The sequence below is a fragment of the Talpa occidentalis genome, unplaced genomic scaffold, assembly GCF_014898055.3.
Source record: "Talpa occidentalis isolate TD23 unplaced genomic scaffold, MPIMG_talOcc4v2.1 talOcc4.6, whole genome shotgun sequence".
NCBI lineage: Eukaryota > Metazoa > Chordata > Mammalia > Eulipotyphla > Talpidae > Talpa > Talpa occidentalis.
Window position 1 is genome coordinate 43,125,907 of NW_023604972.1, and position 23,726 is coordinate 43,149,632.

Sequence of the window (23,726 nt, forward strand, 5' to 3'; positions counted from 1 at the left end):
AGGGATTGAGAGGATTCACCAGAGACAGAGTGGTGGGGAGCAGAACAGGACGATCTACTGAAATACATGGAGGTGCATGAACTACATGGAGGAATAGTGGTCAAAACATGAGAGGTTTACTGTGCCATGTGGGTTAGCTCCCTGGCCGGGGACAAAATTCAGGCCATAGCAGTGATAGCACTGAGACTTAACCCCAAGGCCACGAGGGAAGCCCCTGAGCAGAATTATTTGGAAGCTAGAATTTGACACTCAGTCAACTATCAGTCAAATGTAAACAAAAACACATTTTAAGATGTATAGAACTTTGGACAGCTAATAGTTTACATACCCCATGTCAAAAAGTTTATTTGAGGAGATGCTGCAGGGAAAGAAAAAATTAATTGAGGGAAATGAAGAGAAATGATATTTGGTACAAAAAAAAAGTAGCAGCTGAATAATATCCCCAAAGTGAAGGAAACCAAACAGAAAGATACTCTGAGATAGATGGATAAGTGAGACTGGCAGATGGAGATGCTTGGAAGACTCTCTTAGCAGTAATATTTATGTTATCTTGGCATCTTTTCACCATAGATGCAATATATTGCTTAGTTTTATATGTTGCAAATGCTATTTATCAGTTTTCAATTTTTAGTCATCTATATAACAAACAAAATGACATTAATTATAATAATGGAAAAAGATGTCAGTTATAAAAAAAGATAAGGTTAATGTAATAGGAAACTATTAGAGAATAAGAACTTAAAAAAAATGAAAAGTGAAGAAGTGAAAAGAGTAAAAATGAACTCATTTCTATATTTCATTTGGAGGGAGTCACTATTGTAAAGTCAATAAATCCAAAACAGCATTCAGTATGTTGCTTACATAGTCAACTGAATAAAGAAAAATTAATTATAATAACTTGTAAAAATGGAGAAACAAATGGAATTGGGAGTGTTAGATATTATATTTTCCCCTGCATTAGGGGTGATAAATACTATCTGAAATCAGTAAGTCAAGAGGTTAGCATCCAAAACATATAAACAACTTATACAACTCAACCACAAAGAAACATACAATCTGATAAAAAAAAAAAAATGGGGGTTGGAAGAGAGGGGATCTAAACAGACATTTCACCAAAGAAGGCATAGGATGGCCATCAGACACATAAAAAGGTATTTATTCTTCATCATTTTTCATTAGGGAAACACAAATCAAAACCACAATAAAAATCACTTCACACTTGTCAGAGTGACTATTACCAAAAAGACAAGAAACAAATGTTGACAAGGATGTGGAAAGAGGGAATCCTTATACACTGAAGGTGGAAACTGATGCAGCTACTATTGAAAATTCTATGGAAATTCTTCAAAAACTTACAAATAGAACTACCATGTGAGTCAGCAAGTCCACTTCTGAGTAGTTAGCCAAAGAATACAAGAACATTGATTTGGAAACATATTTACACTCCTAAGTTCATTGTAGTACAAATCACAATAGCCAAGGGATGGTAAAATAAGTACCTATGGACAAATGAGTGTATAAAGATGTGATTGATGTATACACACACACACACACACACACACACAATGGACTAGCACTCAGGTATAAAAATGATGAAATTTTGCATTTATGACAACATAAATATGGACTTTGAGGGATTTATGTTATGCGGGGGTTGAGAGGATTGGTATGCCAAGATTTAAGTTACCACTATATTATATACAGTTAGGACAAAAAAAAAAAGCAGAAAAAGCAAAAACAAGTGATTACATCTGAATTATGATGTTGGGGGAAGTGGTAGAGGAAGTCAAAGGCCTTTGCAAATTTCTTTATGTACTTTTCACTATGAATTTGATTTAATTGTGTTTGGTAACTATTTTGAAAATTTAACAAGGAAATTAATGAAACAACTTGTTTTAAATTCATGATTTAGTCAGTTATTGTTATACACTGACAATCCAAAAAGAATTTAAGAACATGGTGTCCTATGTGAATTTGGGTTTACATTTACTAATTTTTTTTTCTCTGATAGTACAAAGCATTTTATTTTTTTGTTGTTTGTTTTTTTTTCCAAGACATGAGCATCTTGGGTGAATACGCATTTGAAAGAGAAATGTGTTTAACACAAGTACATGGCTGCTACAAGGGAACATGTTCATGACTTAGGATTAATCAGAGAATCACATCCTCATTACCCTTCTCTACCAGTAATGTCCCTTGTGTTGAGCAGAAAGCAGATCAATGTTAGATGACTCACAAGTTTTTGTATATAGGATAAATCTAAGTTTTTGTATATAGGATAAATCAATATTCTCTACTTTTCTATATTTTCCCAATATTATTCTGTACTAAAATATGCCTTTTTCATGTTGAAATCCAAAGACTATTCTCTTCAACTTAAATTGCAAGGTCATTTTTTATTCTTTCTATAAAATTCTACAGAATGATATTAGAGGTTTCCAAGAGCAGACTCCAATCTCTGAATTATGGCACTGTGAACAGTACATATACTGAGAACTCTTGAATGCATGGAGAGTACTGCTAAGGTCTCCAGAATGACTCATGTTTACTAGAACTCCAAAGCAACAGTTCTTGTTAGGTAACAGTCTTCTCCAAACATGAGGAAACAAAGCACGGTGATATCATAGAGAATCAGGGAACTACTGACTGCTGGGCTTTGCCTTCCTGTCTGTTCATGTGGTTTATGACAAAGAAAAGAGGTCACAGAAGAGTATCTGTTGTTCTAAAGATGACACAGCCTATCTGCCTTGAGTTAACTCTATTCCACTGTTACTTTGTAAGGCCGCTGGCAGCAGCCTAGTCAGTTACTAGAGCTCTATCAGCAGCTAGTCCCGCACTCCTGATAAGACAGAAGACTTTGCAAATGCTATTCCCTTTGCCAGGAACACTCACATTCTATTCTTTCTCACTTTACTCCTAAAATAAGTTTATGTATATGCATATAATCACCTACTCTTCATACAACTATTCCAACTCATCCTTCCCAGATATTAGTTCTCCCAGGAAGCCTTGGTTAACCTCCCAAATCTAGGTTACATTCTCATACAATATAGAACCTTGTCATTGTCTTAGTACTTGGTAGTTACCACAATGCATTGCAATAGTCTGCTTCTCATTTGTGTCTATTTCTGCACTGTAAACTGTCTAAAGTATTGGCTTGCTACTTTTGTATCAAAGGGCCTATCACAATGCCTGGGATATACATAGTAATACTAATAGTACATATAAGTTATGAATAACTTGTAGGCTCAGAATACCACTGGGGCCATTCTTGCTGTCAAGCTGACTTTCAAAGGTTTTCTAACCAAACGGCACAGAATGAGATAGAAATACAGTTGTCAATTTAGCAATATACATGAGAATTATAACTGCTATTGTACCTGATTACAAGAATTCTACTAGTCTATACTGACCTTGGGCAACTAGAGAAGTGAAATTCTAATCACTAAGTTGCAATGGTATTAGGTTGAGAGGGATGGATATATATATATATATATATATATATATATATATATTTTTTTTTTAATAAAGATAGCAGAAGAGATGAGATGAACTCTTTGGATCAAAGAAGACCTTTTCTGAAAATATGTTCAGATGGACAGAATCAGTTTTAGCCTTCTTAAATCTCCCTTCTGATTGGCACATTGGTTCTTCAGTTTTATTAAAGCAGTCAATGTCTTGTAGGCCTAAGAGCCATTTTGATCTTTTAGAACATTTTATATGGATGGTCTATTTGTTGTTATACACTAACAGGTCAACTTATTCCTAGGTCTTTTACACTATGGTATAATCAACATTTCAGTTTATCAAACAATTAATTTCCATTAATATATTTGTGGAGCACTTACTGTAGCATGCCTAGTGCTATGCAACTATTATTTGTAGTAGTGAGGAAATGCATGGGTTTGGGTCAGAGAAATCTGGGCTTGGCTCCCACCTCTACTAAATAAATGCAAGACTTATAGCAAGTTATTTGAACCCAGATTTCCTCATCTATTACATAGAAATGACAATATTTATTCATAATGTTTTATGAAGATCCAATGAGGTGAATCTATACAGTGCTTAGAGCATAACTAAATAAACCTTATCTAAATTGCATGATAGTATTTACAACTTAATGGTACTCTTTCCAGTCAGAGATAACTCTTACTGTAAAAGAAATAGAAACCTAAACTAATAGTTTCAGAATTAGCAATAAGTTATTACCAATTATTTTTTTAGTGTAGAAAATATTCAATGGATTCTGTTCTTATTTCAGGACTTGTATGCAAAATAAATAATATTATTTACTGAGAATATCCAATATAAAATTGTGCTAGGAAGTAAGGGTGATGGTTAGATGAAAAGAATATGTTCTTAACCCTATTTTCACAAAGTATTCATGTTGAAAATGATTAATTATCATTCTAGGTAATTTTAGCTTTGGAAATCATTAACCTAATCACCACCCAATTTTCTTAAGTGGAAAATTTTATTTAAAAAAATGATGTTCATTCAAATGATAACTTAGCAACTGTGAAATGAAGACAATAAATAGATTTCCTTCATTTGTTTATTAGACACTTGATAATTCATCCAACCAACATAACTGTTTACTGAGTCCCAACATAATTGGGTCCCTTCCCTGCACCAAATACTATTACAAATGAAAAAGAAAAAAGGAGCCCATTACATCAGGATCTGGACTTGTACTATCACCTTGGCCTTGATGTTCTCTTTTTGAATGTAAATAATTTCACAGATCATCAACATCAAACAATTCCACTGTGGACCATGGTGGATTATGGCTAACGCAAGACCACTCTGTAATGATATTTAAACACAGACAAAATATGAACATTATGCAGTCACAAAACAGTGAACAAATATCCTCCTATTCTAACTAATATCAGTGACTGCTGATTCTTTTAAATTACAGCTTTACTCTCTTTTCTTCTATGGAACATTTAAAAAGATACCCATTACAGATTTATTCCATTGCCTGACAGCATCTACTTCAGAGAAAATCTTTGTCCTTCAACTTTCCCCAAGTCACCCAACACAAGCCCAAATCTATATGTCCTTTCTGACACTCACAGAGATAACTGTGGTTTTCCTTGGTGTACATTCTCCCTCCCTACAACTATTTAGCTGTGTTTGTGGTGGGCCTGGCTGGAGGATGTTGAAGATCATAATGAATAAGGCAGTGTTTATGGATTACCAAAACATTTAGTATTGGGATCAACTGCATATTAGAAAACATAACACTGGCTTAAAAGATAAAAGTTTCTTTCTCCTAAATAAATAAAAGAAGTCTAAATGTAAAGAGTACAGCGCTGGTGTGGCAGCTCCAAATCAAGGATTTGGATCCTTCTGTCTTTTTCTTTCATCATTTTAGCACCTGTTTCCAAGATCCAGACTCATGGTCCAGTCTGATTCTGGGAGATGCAGTCAAATGTCCCTATTACAGACAAATGCAAAGAAATAAAGGGAGAAGGAGGACAGGAATGCAGTTCTCACTTCAACAACACCCCTCAAGAGGTTGCGTGCAAGTCCTACAGGTTAGTCACTTCTGCTTCCCATTCTCATGGCAGAACTTAGTCACATGATCGACGTCATGTTCAAGACACTTGGGAAATGTCATACATTAGCTGGGTATATTGCCATTCTGAATAATATTAGGGCTCTGTTAATCGTGAGATTGGAAATTGAGCAAAGATTGTGATAATATTTTTGATATGGTACTTAGAAATGAAAATTAGCTTATCCACTTGCTTTGGTGTCAGCTGGTTTAGTTTATGGTAAAAGAAGAAACTTCAGTAATAAACAATGCATCAATAGCAGAAATGGCTTTAGGAAATTATAGTAGGTAACATCAAGCAGTAGAAAAATATTGCACAGCTTAAAAAAAAACCTGAGAAAAACATCTTTTATATAGAATTTAGAGATTATAAAATCCTCCAGAAATGTCATGTCTTTGGAGTCAGCAATGCAAACTATTTGAAAAAATATCTTAATAAGAGAGCTCACTCTTGTTGCCTTTATCGTTCTAAAAAAGTGTTGAATTCCTACAGGTTTATCTGTGACAGTCAGCAGAGGCTCTTCAGTTACAAAAACAGTTATAAAAAATTTACCTATTTATCCACAGATGTGTATGGAAATGTTTTCATTTGATTTCCTAGTACTTTATTGATTTAAGAATAATAATTGAGATATTTTTAATACTTATAAAAGGATATATGTGTCCCAAGTGTTTTACAGGTATTATTGATAGTATTTAAGCCTCACAAGAACCAATGACTTAATACCATTGCTACCATCATCTTCTCTTTTAGAGATGAGAAACCGAGAAGCCCAAAACATTTAATTAATTTACCCCAGGTGGTAAGAGAAAGAGCTGTACCAAAATCTACTAGTCTCAACCTCTGGTGGTAGACTTAACCACTCCACTCCATTCTATCACTGCACCACAAAGCATAAATGTGGGAGCAAAAAAACTGTACAAGGATAAGAGATGGTACGGAAAAACAGATGACTTAAGTGATCACTATTTTTTCAAAGCTGACATCCATATTGGAAAAGATGACATACATGATTGCAGCAATCATGTCAAATCAGTTTACTTGGAATATCATCTTCTTGTATAGACTGTTTTTTTTAAATTTTTAAATTTTAGTTATTTTTTTAAAGATTTATTTATTTATTTATACAAGCACTGGGTACAGTCAGAAGCGTGGGAGGGTGAGAGAATTCACCAGAGCCAGAGTGGGAAACAGAACTGACGGACTGACGAAGAAATACACTGCTGAGGGGAGCAGAGGGTGCGGCAGGAGAGGACTGTCACGCCATATGGGACCCTCGCTGGTGGCCAGAATCCATCAGGCACTGCAGAAGCTGCCGGCAGCTTCGCAGCCCAGCGCTCAACCACTACGCCACCAGGGAAGGCCCAACTGGTTTTTTTTTAACTGGCTTATTTTTTTCAAAGATAAACATTGTTAGCACATATATAAACATCCCATAATTATTTGGGAAATTTATATTATTTATATATTATTTAAAAATGTCATTGGCATACACCATTTTGTTAATTTATTTACATTTTTAAATGTCAATATGTATTTACCTATATAATTTTCTTTGTTTTACTCTTAAAAATAATGGATTCTCTAAAATTGTTAACTTGCATTTACATTATTCTATTTTCTTGTGTGTATGTATGTATGTACGCATGTGTGCATGTATGAGTATGTCTTTGTAGTCCTCTACAGGATAAGAATGCAGAAATAAAGTTTTAGTTATGTCCCTGGAAAACACCATTGAAACTAATCATTCTATAAAGATTGCAATTTTGTTGTAAGGGAAATAAAATGAAGTGTATTTTATAAACTAGTGTAGGTTTATCTTCAGCTTTTCAAATTGGGAAAATTTAGAACCATAAAATTTAACAGATTTTTTTTTAAGGTTTTCATATGCTAATCTATCTTACAGTAAAATAACTGTATGACTTTCTTGATAGATGTCATCCCAGGCAAAACATATCTTCAAAGTTTCTATTTTTTTCTATCTCAATAAACACAAGAATTTTAGTAAATACTATTTTTGAGATGGAACCATTTCAACAATTTTATATTTAAAAAAATCCTTTAAACCTTTTTTTCTATCATGGAATAGATAAAAAATACAGTATCAGGATAACCTCAAATAAATTGTCCCATTGAAATTTCAAGAATTTCCTTTTAGTCACACAAAGTAATGTTTGAGGATTCCATAATTATCTATCAATTAGTCATTAAAGATATCTTGGAATAGTAACTTGAGAAACAACCAAAACAAATGATTTGGTAAATTCTTATTAAAGGGAAGAAAACTTAGAGTGAAATTACATCTTCTTTAAATGGTAAAATCATTTCAGAGTACAAAAATTCAGATTTAAGACAAAATAACTGATATCAGGAAGAATACTGAGGGACACACAATGTTTACAAAATTTATAACTACATTTCCAATTCCTTTTTCTGCAAGTTCTACTTATGTTTCTAGTTTTTCATATTATATAACAAATCATTTTTCTTCTGACCAAATCAAGCACCCAAAGTTACCCATCCCCTCGTTGGTAAATGTCCACCCAAACAGGGTTGGCCCAAAGAAGAGCCACTGAGGCCCGAAAGTCTGCCACAAGTCTAAGGCAACTCCTGGTGGGGACCCATGGAAAAGGGGCAGAAGGGGTCCAGCACATCTGGGACAAAAGCTGCAAAATCAAGATGAACACTGCCATTGATAACTTCCCCAGGAGTCTCTCACCCACATCTGTTTCCACCAGTCCAGGACCAAGAAATAAACATACCTTCTTCACGTGTCTCTCTGCTCCATGTGCCTCCTCCAGGTCTCCTTGTTCTCCATCCTGTTTCCTCCTTCTCCAGGCTCCTCTCCAGTTTCTTCTTTCCCCTCCCCCACTCAGCCCCACCCTTCCCTGGGTGGGGCAGGGAACCTGGAACCTCCCCCTTTCCTGGGGACCACCCTGTTGTACAATGACTTATTCGAAGTTCTATTCCCAGTGCCTCAAAGAGTACCTACTTCTCAAAATATGGTGAATAAATGAACTACCTAAAGGATTCATTTTTTGGTGCTATCTATTTGCCTTCAGTTCCATCTGCTATCCTGACTCTGCAAAAGTCATCATGTCAAGAACACAAAGCAAGTACTTTGATTTTACTAGTATGTTAAGGTATTCAGCAATCAAGTTCAGTTAAGGCCTATTTTTGAAAGAAATAGAAATAATATGTTCTTTAGTATGGATAAATTCCAAGGTGGAAAGTGTGGCACAAATGTATTTGTTAATAATACAGGCAATATTACTTATGCATTGGAGATTTTCTTAATTGTAGTTTGAGATTCATGTTGACTCATAAAAATAACCATGATATAATATTTAGACTCTGGTACTATCTATAAAAATGCAAGATAAATTATATGAACAAACACATAATCACACTTTTGGTTCTATAGCACACATTTTAGCAGAGTCTAGTTAAATTTTTCCCACTCTATATAAAATATTATTGGGATTCAGATATTAGACATCAAACTATGTGGTTAGCAAGAGCATTTGCCCTTAGAGCTACCCTGAATCTCATAGGAGGTAAGAGAACCATCAATTTATCAAGATAAACAGTTGCAACTATACTTGAATTTCTTGAAAACTTTCCTCTTTGTCTCAGTTTAGCATTCAGAATGTAAAGAATCCTGCACTTAAATGAGGTTTGTCTCCTTTTCAGGCATATATTCTAGAATGCCATGAATCATCAGGGATGCTTCATTATGATGCAATTATGATGATGCTCCTTTTTACCTTATGATGCATCATAAAATGTTCAAAATTGTTAGTCTTAATGTGAAGTAGGTACAAAGTTCATGGCTTGAGATTTGGAAGACTACTTTGTAAGTAGCTCCTTTTTTAAGTTACTAGTTCTTCAATGTGATTAATGTAATTATCATAATGTCAGGATTAATATAATTACTATTTATTGAACATTTGCCATATACTAGGATTTGTGTTACTTGTTTATATATTTTACCTCACTTGAGAACAGCAGGCGTCTTTATCCCTATTTTCAATGGGGTATTTGAGTCTTTCAAATAGTCAGAACAGAGGCATCCCTGGTGGCATAGGGATTTAGTCTCAGCACTATCACTTGCTACAGAGTGCATTAGATCGCTGGCCAGGTAGCTAACCCACCTATAGCACAGCAGACCTCTCCTGTCTCACCTCTCACTGCTCTCCTTAGCAGTGTGTTTCAGTAAATCCAGCTGTTCTGCTCCCCACTCTGCCTTCGGTAAATTCTCTCACCCCCCACACCTCTGACCTATACCCCAGTACTTCCATGCAACAATAAATAAATAAAAAAATAAAACTTCAAATAGTTAGAACATAGTATGTGGTAGAATGTATATGTAAAAACCCAACTGGCTGAATCTAAAGTTCACACTAACCATTAGCTATCCTTCATCATGCCTGATGCAATGTTATATTCCAGAACAATGCAAATTATCACCTTCTAAATTTTCACTTGGAAAAGACTGAGCAATTTCCAGTGTAAAGAGGACACTTCCACTTCAGACAGAAAGTGAAACATTTCTGATGACAGATATGCACAATTTGCACTCACCTCAATAAGAAGAAAAAGTAAAAAAAAAAATGGTAAGAACAGGCCTAAAACAAAAAGATCAGAAAGATGCAACAAGATAGGGTTGACAGTCTGAACTCTAAACAAAATCCACCATCTTTTGAAATCTAAGGGCAAGGCTCTGAATGTCTGAATCACAATCACCTCATCCAACAAAATGATGACTCTGCAGGCCCCTGCCACCCTCCGGAATGGGCAGTGCCATCTTTCTACCCTTGTTTGCCACCTTCAGTCATACCTTGTCATCAGATCTTCTTTCTATTTAAACTTTCTGCTGGGCAGGCCACTGGTCTCTCCATCTTTTCACAAAATATTTCATAATACACATGGGAAAAATTAAACTGCATCCTCATTTTCCAGGACATTCTGAACTTTTTTATTCTCTAATGTAACAGTTACTTCTCTACCTGTCTGGCCCATATCATACTGAGATTTTGGAGAGCATGGAGTTTTTCATCATTTAATCTCCCATCTACTACCCCTATATAAAAATAATAGAGGATTACAGTAAATATGCTCTCAACAAATGCTGAATAGGAGAGAAGGCATGATTCATGACTTTATTCCATCTACCGAGTGTATGCTATTTAGTCTACTAGCCACTTTATACCATTGAGTAGTAAGTAGTTTTTAAAGTTTCTCAGTATTAGGAGAGAAGCACTGTGATCCACATTCCCAAAAAAGGCAGTTTTACTGGAACAATCAGGGAAGAGATATTTATCTTTAGGGACGAGGTAACATTTAAAGAGAGAGAACAATGCTTTTTTTTTTCTTCCTCAAGTCAAGGGAAAGCTGGTTCTGGAGTTGTCTCTACATCAAAGTCAAATTAAGCAGTTCCTCCCTCCCTCTTCAATTCCCGTACTTGTCAAGATTAACTGCTAGATTCTAAATGGGTCCTCATAGGTGTCCCTTTTATCTAGGGATTTGAGAAAAACAGGTGTGAGCACCACCCCTCATCCAAATGCCTATAAACTATCAATAGAGATTATTCCCTTAGGCTATGTATTGTTCTATCCAGCAAGTCTCTTTTCAAAGAACCCTTTAGCTTAAATTCCTTAATCAGGGTGAAAAGAGAGATTTAGGGCCAGATGAACGAAAATCCCTTTGGCTTCTGCCTTGACCAGCTGTGAAAAGTTCTTGCTTTCTGAAAATGCCTTTGTCCTCTTTGTAAAATAGGGAAAATGATACTGACCCAGCACGGTTATTGAGAGAGATGAAGTCGGTAATATTTTAAGTGTGTAGCTCAGCAGTAATAAAAGACCTATAAATACTAATTTTGATGAGGGCCTTGGGTCACATAAAGAATTAGGGAGTAAGGTGGTTTGCAATTCTGATCACTGCACAGAAGTCCTGGTAAAGGGCCCTTGTTGAGATATGAGCCTATCATAAATAAAACAACGCCTCCAGTCATTCTATGAACTTCATTTATCCTTGTCAATGATATCAGTCACTCTTAATCCTAAAGTACTTTTACATCTTAATAGGGAACTTATATAATTAACCCCTGCCTGTTGCATTACGGTCAACCAAAGACTACAGAGATTTTTCACATAGATTGAAACACTATCACTATCAAATCCAACAAAGTCCACTTCTGCTCTCTAATGCCGCTGAGTATCTTTTCTGCTTGCAACTAGGGCTTGGATTTCCATTTCCTCCCTCGGCTCTCTCCGCTCAAGGGAGGTGGGGCGCCTGCCTTCCCCGTGCGGTTTTGGGGTAGTAACCCTGGGGCGCCCCACCCACGGCCGCGGCCGTGACGTCACGGGCCATGCCTGGGTCTCCGCCCGGCCTATAAAGCGGCAGGTGCGCGCCGCGCCTCGGGAATGTTCTCACACCTTGTGCCTGCGCCCCAGTAGGAGCCCGGAGATCCCGAGGCGAGCTCCCCGCGCTGCCTTCAGCGCCGGAGCCCGGCCGGGCCTGAGAGCGCAGCCACATACTCGCTCTGGTCCCCCCTCTTCCATCACCTCCTCCAGCAAGCAGCTCCCGGCCGAGTTGCCCCAGAGACCGCGACGCCGCCGCTCCGAGGGACCAATGAGAGCCCCGCTGCTGCCGCCGGCGCCCGTGGTGCTGTCGCTCTTGATCATCGGCTCAGGTGAGGACCTCGCAGCTCTGGGCGGCCCGGCGGCCAGAAGCTGCCGCTTCTTGAATTTTGCTGTTGTTTCTCAAAAAAAAAAAAAAGGGAAAGAAAAGAAAGCAAGCGCCCTATGGCACCTCCAGCTTTGTCCCTTTTGAGATCCTCGCGATGCTCCCTCCCTTAGGTTACTCCCTTGGAAGTAGAAAAAAGCGGGCTGGTCTGAAAGTGCAGGTGCTGGAGAAAATAATGTACTTTGACCAACTGTAGCTGAAGGAGACTTTAAAGATCTTGTGAGCTTTAAACTCTTTGTTTTAAAAGAAGACGAAAGCGTTCCAGAGAAGTAAAGTGATTTCTGCAGAGTAGAGGAGTTAAGTGCTGGAGCTGGAGCCAGGAGTGCAGCCCCTGCCTAAATTCTTCACCTCCTCTGTCCTAGAGGGACTCAATCGGTCCCACAGGGACGTTAACACCGTTTAACTGAGACCTGAAAGATAAAGCTGAGACTTGAGACTCTGGATCCCTAATCCCACCTAGTACCCAACTTCTCCTCTACCTAACAATAATGATGAAACTATAAAACAGTGAAAATGTGTCAATATTACAATAAGAATGATTACCCACTACCATTAAATTGCTTTTCACATTTTATATACATACTCTTTTTAAAATGTGAGCAGGTGTAAAGGAAGTGATGTTTATGTTTAGAATCTGTATTAAATCGGACAGGTAGCATTCCAGCAGACACAAGTCATTTTGCATGAGAATATTTGGATGATGGGAATATTTAGGCTTTACCTGTTATGTAATTCTCTTAGATTAATTTGCTTGTTGAGCAGTATTTTTTGGTGTGGAAATGAATGTAGACTATCTGTGGAAAAGAAATCCTTGATGAAAGAAACTCTGTAATTAGAACAGCTGAGTTTGCTTGTTGGCAAAATGTGAAGTTGCTTTCATAAGTGACTCAATCACAAACAATAGCACATGTGCAATAACTGCTTTGGTATCAGAAGACAAACATTTCTCCTGAATACAGCTGACTATTGAGACAGGCACTCTGTATTACCTTCTCTTTTCTTGTCTTTTCTTTCTCCCATAGCCCATTATGCTGCTGGATTGGAGGTCAATGACACCTCTTCTGAGAAAGGGGAACCATTTTCTGGAGATCACAGTGCTGATGGATTTGAGGTTACATCAAGAAGTGAGATGTCCTCGGGAGGCAAAATTTCCACTGTGAGTGAAATGCCTTCTGGTAGCGAACTGTCCTCAGGCATCGACTATGACTATTCAGAAGAGTATGATAACGAACCACAAATATCTGGCTATATTGTAGATGATTCAATCAGAGGTGAGTAGAGGATAAGGTGAACACGTAGCCTATGAGATGTGTTTGTATGAGCAGAGTTGCTTCAAAAGAAAGCCTCTCCCAGGCCTTCTAGTGGCTTTCTGTGTGTATTTCTGTTGTATACCTGCAAAGTAAGCTACAAACTGACTATATGTGAGCACATCTTATATGTCTGGAGCTCTAATAAAAGGTTTTTATTTTAAAGATTTATTTATGTATGCATACAAGAACTGGGGTACAGACCAGAGGTGTGGGGAGTGAGAGGATTCACCAGAGACAGAGTGGGGAGCAGAACAGGAGGATTGACTGAAACACGCTGTTGAGGAGAGTAGAGGGCGAGAGAGGAGAGGTCCGCTGTGCCATGTGGGTCACCTCTCTGGCCTGGGATCGAGCTGGAGTAGTTGCTGATAGCTTCATAGTGCTGAGTCTTAACCCCTTGCACCACCAGGGAGGCCCCTCTAATAAAAATTTTATGTCTGTGGGCCTCCCCAGTGGTGCAGCGGTTGAGCGCTGGGTTGTGAAGCTGCCCATAGCCTCTGCAGCACTGGTTCAATCCCCAGCTACCGGTGAGGGTCCCACATGGCGTGCAGACCTCTCCTGCTGCCCGCTGCTCCCCTCAGCAGTGTATTTCCGTCGGTCTGCCTGTTCTGCTCCCCGCTCTGGCTCTGGTGAATCCTCTCACCCTCCCGTGCTTCTGACTGTACCGGGTGCTTGTATAAATAAATAAATAAATCTTAAAAAAAAAAATTATGTCTTTTAAGCCTTATCTCCATAACAGCTTTATTAAGTAGGAAATGTCATTTTGTAGGCGTGATAACTGAATCTCAAAAGTTTAAATGTCCTACCCTAGGTTCTACAGTCAGCTAGCACTTGAACCAGAATGAAAATTCTAATCTGATTGATTCTAGCCACTATTCCTTTACCAGCTATGCCACATGACCCCATTCTTGGAATAGACTAGCTGCATTTTAACATAAATAAAGGGATGGAGGAAAGTAATAGGAAAGGGGCATCTGAGCTTTAGCCTTTAAGTACTAGGTGTTGAAAAGCTGCTACTACTACTACTACTACTACTACTACTACTACTACTATACTAACAATAATAATTAATACCACCCTCTGGAAAGAATAAAGAATAAATATGTAAGAATTTTATATTACTAAAGTTATTACTTAGCCCCAAATCCCATTTGTCAGTTAAATATTAGTGATCATACTTTCTACTGTTAATCTGATCTTTAAAAAAAACAAAGAGCATTTGCTTAAAATGAAGGAACCAAAGTATTGTTCCCCACTCTTATAAAACTTTGGAATTCGAAGTCAGAAGAGCCTTCAGTTAATCAGCTTTAATCCAGAAGCATCCACATGGAAGAGGACCCAGCACACAGCCACCCTCTTTTGACCCCAGTTTCCCTGTCAGTGTGGCTCCCGGAGATGGTGAAGGGAGAGCAGGTGATTCCAGAGACAGTGTCACTGGCCTGAGTGGCAGGTGGGAAGAACTTTAGTGAACATAGTTTCCCTTTCTTGCACATTTGTACTTTTCTGTAAGTTTAAGAAAGCATCTATTTATAATTCTCATTTTTGGAAGATGTTTTAAGTTAATAACATTTCAAAATGTCAGTACTCAAAATTTCAGTGTATTATAAAATAATGAAATGTTAATTCTGTTATAGCATGTCAGCATGGTACTATTATTTACATTTGTCTAAAATTTTTGACCAATCTGATAAAGTGCCATAATAATCATTTTAAATGTTTCTGTTAGAGACTTACTCTAAATTATGCTGTTTTCTTATCATCAGAGGAAATTTTCACTATAAAAATTGCATAGCTACCTATTAAACATTGCTCCCAATTTAACTATTGTTGATGCTGTTTTAATAATCTGCTACAATTTTCATAATATTTATTTTTTTTCTTTATCAGAGTGTCCTGTCTTTGATATCCTCACTCTGTTTCTAATGGTTTCTCTTAAATGGCTGCTTGGACCATTATGACTAATGTTATTATGGCATTATGGTATTTTCCCCTTTTCACTGGACTCTGTTTGCTAAATTCTTGTGCAAATAAACCTATTCAGGGAGTCATATAATAAAAAACACAGCTCTAAACATGGAAAATCCTTCTTTCAACCTTTAGCATGTGAGTAAACTAAATCTTGCATAACTAAAACACCTAACAAATATTCCTGTGGATATGAAGCATTAAGGTGAATCAAGTATGAATATTTCTGGATTCCTATTTTTTTTTAATTGACCACAGAAATGAGCACCCTAGAATGTGTCAGTAATTTATAGCCTGTTGAATCTGGAAGTTGAAGAAAATTGGTGTAATGCACAGTTTTCTATACCCTCAAGTATAATACCCACTAATTACCAATTATGATAGTGAGGCTAAAGTCAATTTGAGTAAATAAAATCAACAAATATGCCAGATTTTCACATAAATCAGTGGCATTAACTTTTCCAAGAGAATATTGCAGTGGGAAAACAATAGGCTTTAATGTACTACCCCTACCATTTCCTATCTGTCTGTTGTAATTAACTTATCTTCAATCAATTTCAAATTCTTCATCTATCTTGTGAGTAGCAATATATTCAACATCAGGTCCTTGGTATATGTTAGAAATTCAAGAAATATTTAAAATAGTTCATGGATTTCCATAGCCACATAGTTACTATCAATAATACAAACAGTGATACCAGGAAGTTCAAAACACAAATAAACTAATAACACAGGGATTCAGAATTTTAAGTGTCCAAAATACAGATATTTGTTTTGCCCAGTTACTATGGATGAAATTATATATGAAATGAGACAATATGGCTGTGATTTCACTGTCTGAACTTTTTTCTCTCACATCGCTGGTATAAATAAATCTAAGTTTGTTTTCTTCAGTTGAACAGGTAATTAAGCCCAAGAAAAACAAAGCAGAAAGTAAAAAGACTTCAGATAAAACCAAAAGAAAGAAAAAGGGAGGCAAAGATGGAAAAAATAAAAGAAACAGAAAGAAGAAAAATCCATGTGATGCAGAATTTCAAAATTTCTGCATTCATGGAGAATGTAAATATATACAGCACCTGGAAGCAGTAACATGCATGTAAGTTCTTTTACATTATATAGAATTCTGGCTTGTGAACAGCATACCTGAAAGTCCTAGCCTTAGAGAACCATTAATTTTTTCAAGGTCTAAACAAATGATTGGCAAACTTTTTCTCAAAGGACCAGGTAATAAATATTTTAGGCTTTGTAGGTTAAGATTATGTATGTATTTGTAAATAGTTCAATTTAGCCACGTAATAATATCAAAAGTTCTTAGCCTCCAAAAACTTGGCAAATGGTCAGATTGGACCCATAGGCCATAGTTTGCTAATTCCTAGCACAAACTATTTTATAATATATACTAAATAAAACCTCTTTTAAAAAATCTAAATTCCACATACTGTTATTTCAGTCTCCTTCCTTTCAATTCTGTAGCATATTCAGTAATAGTGGACTGTAGCCACTACATTGTAAGTCACTGAACTCAGCAGTTGGTCATAAAAGGAGAACACAAAATGAAAAGGTGTGTCTTCTTGGAATATCACACCTGAACTAACCTCGACTGTTCTTATATGCTAATAGATTTTTGGCTCAAATCATTCTGTGTCTCATGATTTTGAAATAAGATTATGTGCATGACTATTTATTTAGTGTTACAATTAATGGCTATTTTTGACCTGGAAAGTAAGAACCATATGGACTGTTTTCAATGATTGTAATTTTAAAATGTGGGTTGCTTACAGATGTCATCAGGATTACTTTGGAGAACGGTGTGGGGAAAAGTCCATGAAAACTCACAGCATGATTGACAGTGATTTGTCAAAAATTGCTTTGGCAGCCATAGCTGCCTTTGTGTCAGCTGTGAGCTTCACAGCTATTGCTGTTGTTATTACAATCCTGTAAGTATGGCATAACTTAGAAATTCCTAATGAAATTATGCTAGGCTTCATTTATCAATATGTGTATCACAATGTACTCTGTCATATTTCAGATAAATTATTCTATTGGTGGGATGTGATCTTTATACTTTACTGACAAAGAACATAAACTATGATCAAAATGTAGAAGACTTTGTCTACATTTAAACAATACTTAAAGCCCTTTTTCAAAAAATCTAGAAATTTTTTAAACTTAAAAATTGAAGTTTTTTCATGTTAAATGAAACCATACGATATTCATGGTTACTTCCAAATCTTAGAACGCTGGTACTAATGTTATGCAAGTTTCCCAGAAGCTAATTAAGCCTGATTCATAGGAGGTTGCCAAAGATACATTTTGTTGCTAAAAATCAAAAAGAGCTTCAAATAAGTAGTCAAGAAAAGATCCTATTAGAATGCAAAATTCTGAGTGATGAATTTCATAGCACTATGTTGATTGACTTAGAGCTAATACCAATTTTGTTATATCAAGTACAATATGGGAACTCAATTATTAAAAGACAAAATACACACATTTCCTCTATATGGCTTGGTGTAGGAAGCAGGGACAATTCTGTTACTGTTTGACTTCAGCAGTATCTTACCTGTGTTCACAATAACACATGTCAGTGTGATCACATAATTCATTGCATGACCAATGAATGTTAGAACTAGACTGTTCCAGGTAGTAGACACTGTGGGTATGTTAAAATGTCATTGTCTGTCAAACAGAAGTCAGTGAGTGAAGGAAGTTGGGGGAGGACATGAATGGCTCTGTAATGACTCATGAGCTACTAGAGCTTGGGAAAAGCAATAGACTCATTATTCTAATTTTAGGTCTTGGTAAATGACTTTAACAACTGGATTGAATATATGATCTACCACTCCTGCCATTTAGGAAACAAGGGGTTATCTACTGCCATTGTTTACTATTATTTTAAATGCAGATCAGATAAAATGACACATAAAAATCTGTTTTATAATACAATAAAGTTTGATGTGTGATTTAAATTTGTTTTGCACATCATGGAAATTATTTTGGTCTGCTCATACTTCAAGCCAGGTAGGCAAAAGTATTTAGGAAAGAGACTCTCAGATAAACTATTATTATTTTGACATAGAAAGATAAAAGAAAAAAAATGCCAGTTAGGGAAGATGTTTTGAAATAATTGCTTCAATTGTAATGATTTAAGTTGAAACATTTAGAATTTCTTTGTAAATGTATGGAAAAACTGTTCGTACTCTTATAAACAAAGTAGCAACATTTCTCCCATATTCACCTTGCATTTTTAAACACATTACAAATGGCTAGACTAAGCCACCGCTGTGCTGTTTTTTATATCGAATTTTTCCCAAACACCACAACATTTTTTGATTTTAATAATGTTTAGGATGGATTAAAGACCTGCTAAAATAGAACTGATTTTACAGCACCAAGAAATGTTTATACCGTTGAGTTTTTTAATAGAAAGTAGCAGTAAATAGAACAAGGAACCATTTATTATATTTAGAAATAAATAAGACTCAACTAGTTTTGTAAGCTTGTTTAGAACTTCAATCTTTTAAATTGGTTTGTCTGAGCATAAATCTAACCAAACCTTTGGTTAGCCTATGTTATCATCTTCCTTTAATTGTGCATGGCAACTATGCTAAGTATTAGGGCAAAAATATACATGTGATGTGTTCCTTATTTCTGAAGATTTGCATCTCAAAGCACATCTATTTAATGTCAGTATATAAAGTCAAACAAGAACATCCCATTTACAAAAATATTGGGAATATGTTATAGCTGATTTTAGGTTTTGGTTAATGTATAGTGCTTAATGGCTTGTAAGGACTCATGGAAAGGAATTCCCTGTACTGCTGAAAACCTCTGTCAACATACAGATAAACAAAACTTTTATGACCGTTGAATGTTTTGTTCTTTGAAGGCTTCGAAAACAATACTTCAGGGAATATGAAGGAGAAGCTGAAGAACGAAAGAAACTTCGACAAGAAAATGGAAATGCACATGTCATAGCATAACTGAAGACATTATTACTACAGGTTTGCATTTAAAAAAAATATCTTTAGGTCATAGACCATAACTTTGAGAAATAGATGGTTATCAAGAAAAATGAGTAAAATGTTCTTAATTGTGGAACCACTGTGTACAGGGCTGCATTAAAGTGTTATTCTTTAGTATGAGATAAATTCAATATTGAGAACGTACTATGCACATAGTCATTATAATCATACAGATATAAAGTTGAGCGAGACATAGATCCTGTTCTCAAAGAATTCAGTGTTTAATGATAAAGAAAAATGTGTAAGGAACCAGAATATTAGAGAAAGTAAAATAGATGTCATCATTAAAGAACCCTATGGGATATGGGTGAGTTTTCAATGAAGGATAGAAAGAACCCAGTGGGGTGCTTGTTGGATGAAAGTCTCTATTTACCATGTAATGTTGGAAGTGAATTCAGAGGACTGGTAAGATTGCTAGGAAGGAAGATTTTCACAGCAAGATAGATGAGGTAATTTTAGAAACTTGTGGAAAAGGTCCTAGTTCAAATGAGCACCACGTGGTGGGAGAGAAAGCAGAAATGCTGAGTTGAGCTCATATTGTGGAGAGCCAGAATCTAGTGCTTGGTACTGCAGAGGGGAGGTGGTGGAGGCAGCAAGTTGAATATTCTTCTGAAAAGTGAAGTAGAAATGGGAGAAAGGGTACAAATTTAACAGCTTGTCAGGGTATATAGTTTTTATTTTTGATTTTTTGGTAAGATGGAAAACAGCATTTTGGGAAGAAGGTAGGAGGTATAGAAAAGAGGGTATTTCATTGATCACTAATGTGAACAGCCAATAAAACAAACTTCCAGAGCAAGAGGGAGGCAAGGAGATCAGAAGTACTCTTAACGTAGATCAGAGGAACTGCATTTCTTTGGCTATCATTAAGTCATTGATTTTCTGCCTTTAATGGGTTTCAGAAGTACTTGAGATGCTTTTAAAAATGCTTATTTCTAAGGGAAACTAAAAAAAAGGATAAGAAAAAAACAAAACATGCAGGCAAATGATAGATCCGTGGCATACAACAAGGGTGGGGGGAGGTGGAGGGGTCACAACAAGGGAGAGAAGAGCACAAGGAACTATGGTTATGGATTATGGGTGCCCTGGTGGTGGGAGAATTATGAAGGCTACATCTGAGGGGAGAAATCAAATATGGTACAAAAACGAACAATGATATAAAAAAATAAAAAATAAATTAATAAAAAACATGCCTATCTCTAAACCAAGCCCTAAAACTATGAAGTCACTATCTCATTTTTAATTAACACTCTATTGGAACCACTACATCGAGCATGGTTAAATGCAGATGTATTCTGAGCCTATTACAGAATGAGCTCAATAACTCAAAAATGGATAATGATTCATGTCAATGGTATACTCAGTACATCAAAGTTCATTAATGTATTGATATAATATGCTGAAGCTAAGATCACCAACATGAATGAGGGTGAAGTTTTTATTGTTTAGTGCAATTGAGAGTTCTCAAAGTAGGTCCCAGAATGATTTTAGGAAAAGGAATATGCTATGCTGGCATATAGTGGCTGCCTATTAACTGGTAGCTACTATTATTATGTCCTCGGTACTAATTATCCTAAATTAACTGTATATCATAAATACAGTGAGCCACTTAATCTTTGTTTTTAATTATGTCCACTGCATAGATTTGGTTAGGAAAATTATTTCTCATGACTGTTGCTTTTTTATTAAGTAGAATTTTATGAAGTAGGTGTGAGCATATGTAGTCTTCTCCCTCAGTAGGTATATAACCAAAGCTAGCAAGAAAGAATCAAATCAAAGTAATATTTTGTCTCTGAAAACCTTTTAGCATTTTTCATAAGAAATCTTTTTTAATATGACAACATTTTTGATCCTTGATTATTCTTTGACATTTTATTAAAGCTATGTAGGAATTGATTTTATCTCTAATACTTTATTTTATTTTGTTTTCTTACAGGATATCAGATCAGAATCACTGCCAAGTCACAACCATGAGTGATGAGTTGATTCCTCTGTATAAGAAAACAGAACCTTTTTGTTCTGATGGTTTTAAATTTTCAATTGTCACTTTTTATGCTGAGTCTTATTTCTGTACATAAAGATGCATGGAGATAAAAAGTATTTTTTCAAGTTGTAAATAATTTATTTAATATTTAATGGAAGTGTATTTATTTTACAGCTCATTAAACTTTTTTAATCAAAATCATTGAGAGTTTGCATATTAGTTTTGGGATTGCAAGAGTCTAGGTATTTCTCTTCTAATACTTAGATGATCATTTATGCTTTTATGTTAGTTTTCAACATGATCATGTTTTTAAACATAAAAACATGTTCCATATTTGAGTGTATTTCTGTTCTTAAAAAGCAGTCTTTATTGGAAAACTATAGTTACTTTTTACACCACAAATACTAATATAGATCTTCTTCCACTTACTGTGGGGCTATATCTACATAAACACCACCATAAACTGAAAATATCAGGTTGAAAACACATTTAATACTCCTAATCTATGAAACACCATAGTTTAACCTAGCCTATCTTGTACATGTTCTCAAGACACATTAGCCTCAAGGTGGGCAATAAAATGTTGGATATGATATGTAATTTACTGACTACTGTATTAGAAGTGGAAAACAATGGTTACATGGTTTCCATCATTAACGTACACAGCTGAAAGCACATTGGATTTCTACTGCATGTGCATTATTTTCACACTGCCATCAAGTTTTACACTATCCCAAATCAGTCTGCCTATTTCCATGTAGTACTTACATCATATACTGTTAATTATAAAAGCTTCTAAAATTGATATGTGGCACTGCCTCTATTATGATAGACACAGATATAAAAGAAAATCAAATCCTCTGCCTGTTACCATCATCACCATAGACAAGGAGATAATAGATTTGAAAATGATAGAAGTGGCATTTTAAGAGAACCAGGAACCATTTATATTTGAATCTTTTCCCCTGACTATCATGACACAAATTTATAAAGTATTTAAAACTAATGCCTTTCTTCCCATTGCTAGTATGTTTTCAAGTTACTTTAAGCAATGTATCTTTGTGGTGGGCACTCCTTCCAGAACTTAAATGATATGGAGTAACAGACGTCTGGTCAATTAAGTTACCTGTATGCAGAGCAAAATAACCTTTCAAAGTGTAGGGAACATTTTGAGAAAATCAGTTATAAGCATAATTCCAACAATCATATGATGCATGGTATCTTGAACACCAGCAGCATCAGCCACCAAATCTTTGCCCAATAATCATCAAATCAATTGGTTTCCAGTCACCTATACATTATCCCTTGAGTTTTCAATGCCTAAATGTCCAGGCTCCCCAAGCAGGACTTCTGACTTAAGTTGTCTGGGGCAGGTAGTTCGTATCCATATTTTCAAAATTTTGAGATGTTTCTTACATGCAGGCAGTGTTGAGAATCTCTTATTCACTTCTGCTTGAACATTTACAGCACGTTTTTCCTTAACCTCATTTACTGTTAATTGCCAATGAATCAGATGTAGTGTGGTAGGGATACAAAACATAGAAACTCTGATTTTGAGGCATTTACTACTTAATGTGAGAGAGCTTGTCTTAGCAATACAGCACAGTAAATAACTGGGTGAGGTGTGGACCAGGGATCCATGGGAACCCAGGGAGCTTTCATCTAGGCCAGCCTGAATGAGTCAGGGAGAACTTCTTAGAGAGATGCTACTGAGATTATCCTCAAAGGATGAATAGGAGTTATAAATAGGAGATCAATATAGGTGTAAACAAAATTATAGTCATCAAACAGTATGATCTGGATGAAAAATGAATAACATAGTTCAGTCTTATGAAACAAATTGTGAAGTCAACAGAAGCTATAAAAGAAGCTGGAGTGGTGAGGGCAGGGTTGTTATATAAAGGCCTGTAAATTACCTTATAAGGAATGTTTCAAGCCAGTAATGAAGGGCAGAAACTTGATCAAATTTGCATTCCAGAGAAGTCATCAGGCAACCAAGTAAAAAAGTGACTTGAGGCAAAGAAAAAAGACCAGAAGATGTTTTGGAATCAGTTGAAATATTCCCAGCAAGAGATGAATACCTGAACCTGAATAATATAGGGGAAAAGAAATTTAACATGTACCTGAAGAATTTTTTATA

At 35.9% G+C, this 23,726-nt stretch overlaps 1 protein-coding gene across 1 annotated transcript; it reads left to right on the forward strand.

Moving 5' to 3' along the window:
- The first annotated feature begins 9,388 nt into the window (after positions 1 to 9,388).
- Positions 9,389 to 21,738, forward strand: AREG (amphiregulin). Its single transcript, XM_037529970.2, has 7 exons — positions 9,389 to 9,420; positions 12,140 to 12,258; positions 13,334 to 13,582; positions 16,478 to 16,679; positions 17,365 to 17,520; positions 19,470 to 19,584; positions 21,539 to 21,738. The coding sequence occupies exons 2-6, from the start codon at positions 12,198 to 12,200 to the stop codon at positions 19,561 to 19,563; spliced, it is 762 nt and encodes a 253-aa protein (XP_037385867.1). The 5' UTR covers positions 9,389 to 9,420; positions 12,140 to 12,197; the 3' UTR covers positions 19,564 to 19,584; positions 21,539 to 21,738.
- Positions 21,739 to 23,726: the final 1,988 nt, after the last annotated feature.

Bases quoted from the DNA above. Each gene is read 5' to 3' on its own strand.
- AREG (XM_037529970.2), top strand. From the start codon at position 12,198: ATGAGAGCCCCGCTGCTGCCGCCGGCGCCCGTGGTGCTGTCGCTCTTG. The intron at 12,259-13,333 runs GTGAGGACCTCG...TTTCTCCCATAG, and splicing joins GCTCTTGATCATCGGCTCAG to CCCATTATGCTGCTGGATTG. The intron at 13,583-16,477 runs GTGAGTAGAGGA...TGTTTTCTTCAG, and splicing joins TGTAGATGATTCAATCAGAG to TTGAACAGGTAATTAAGCCC.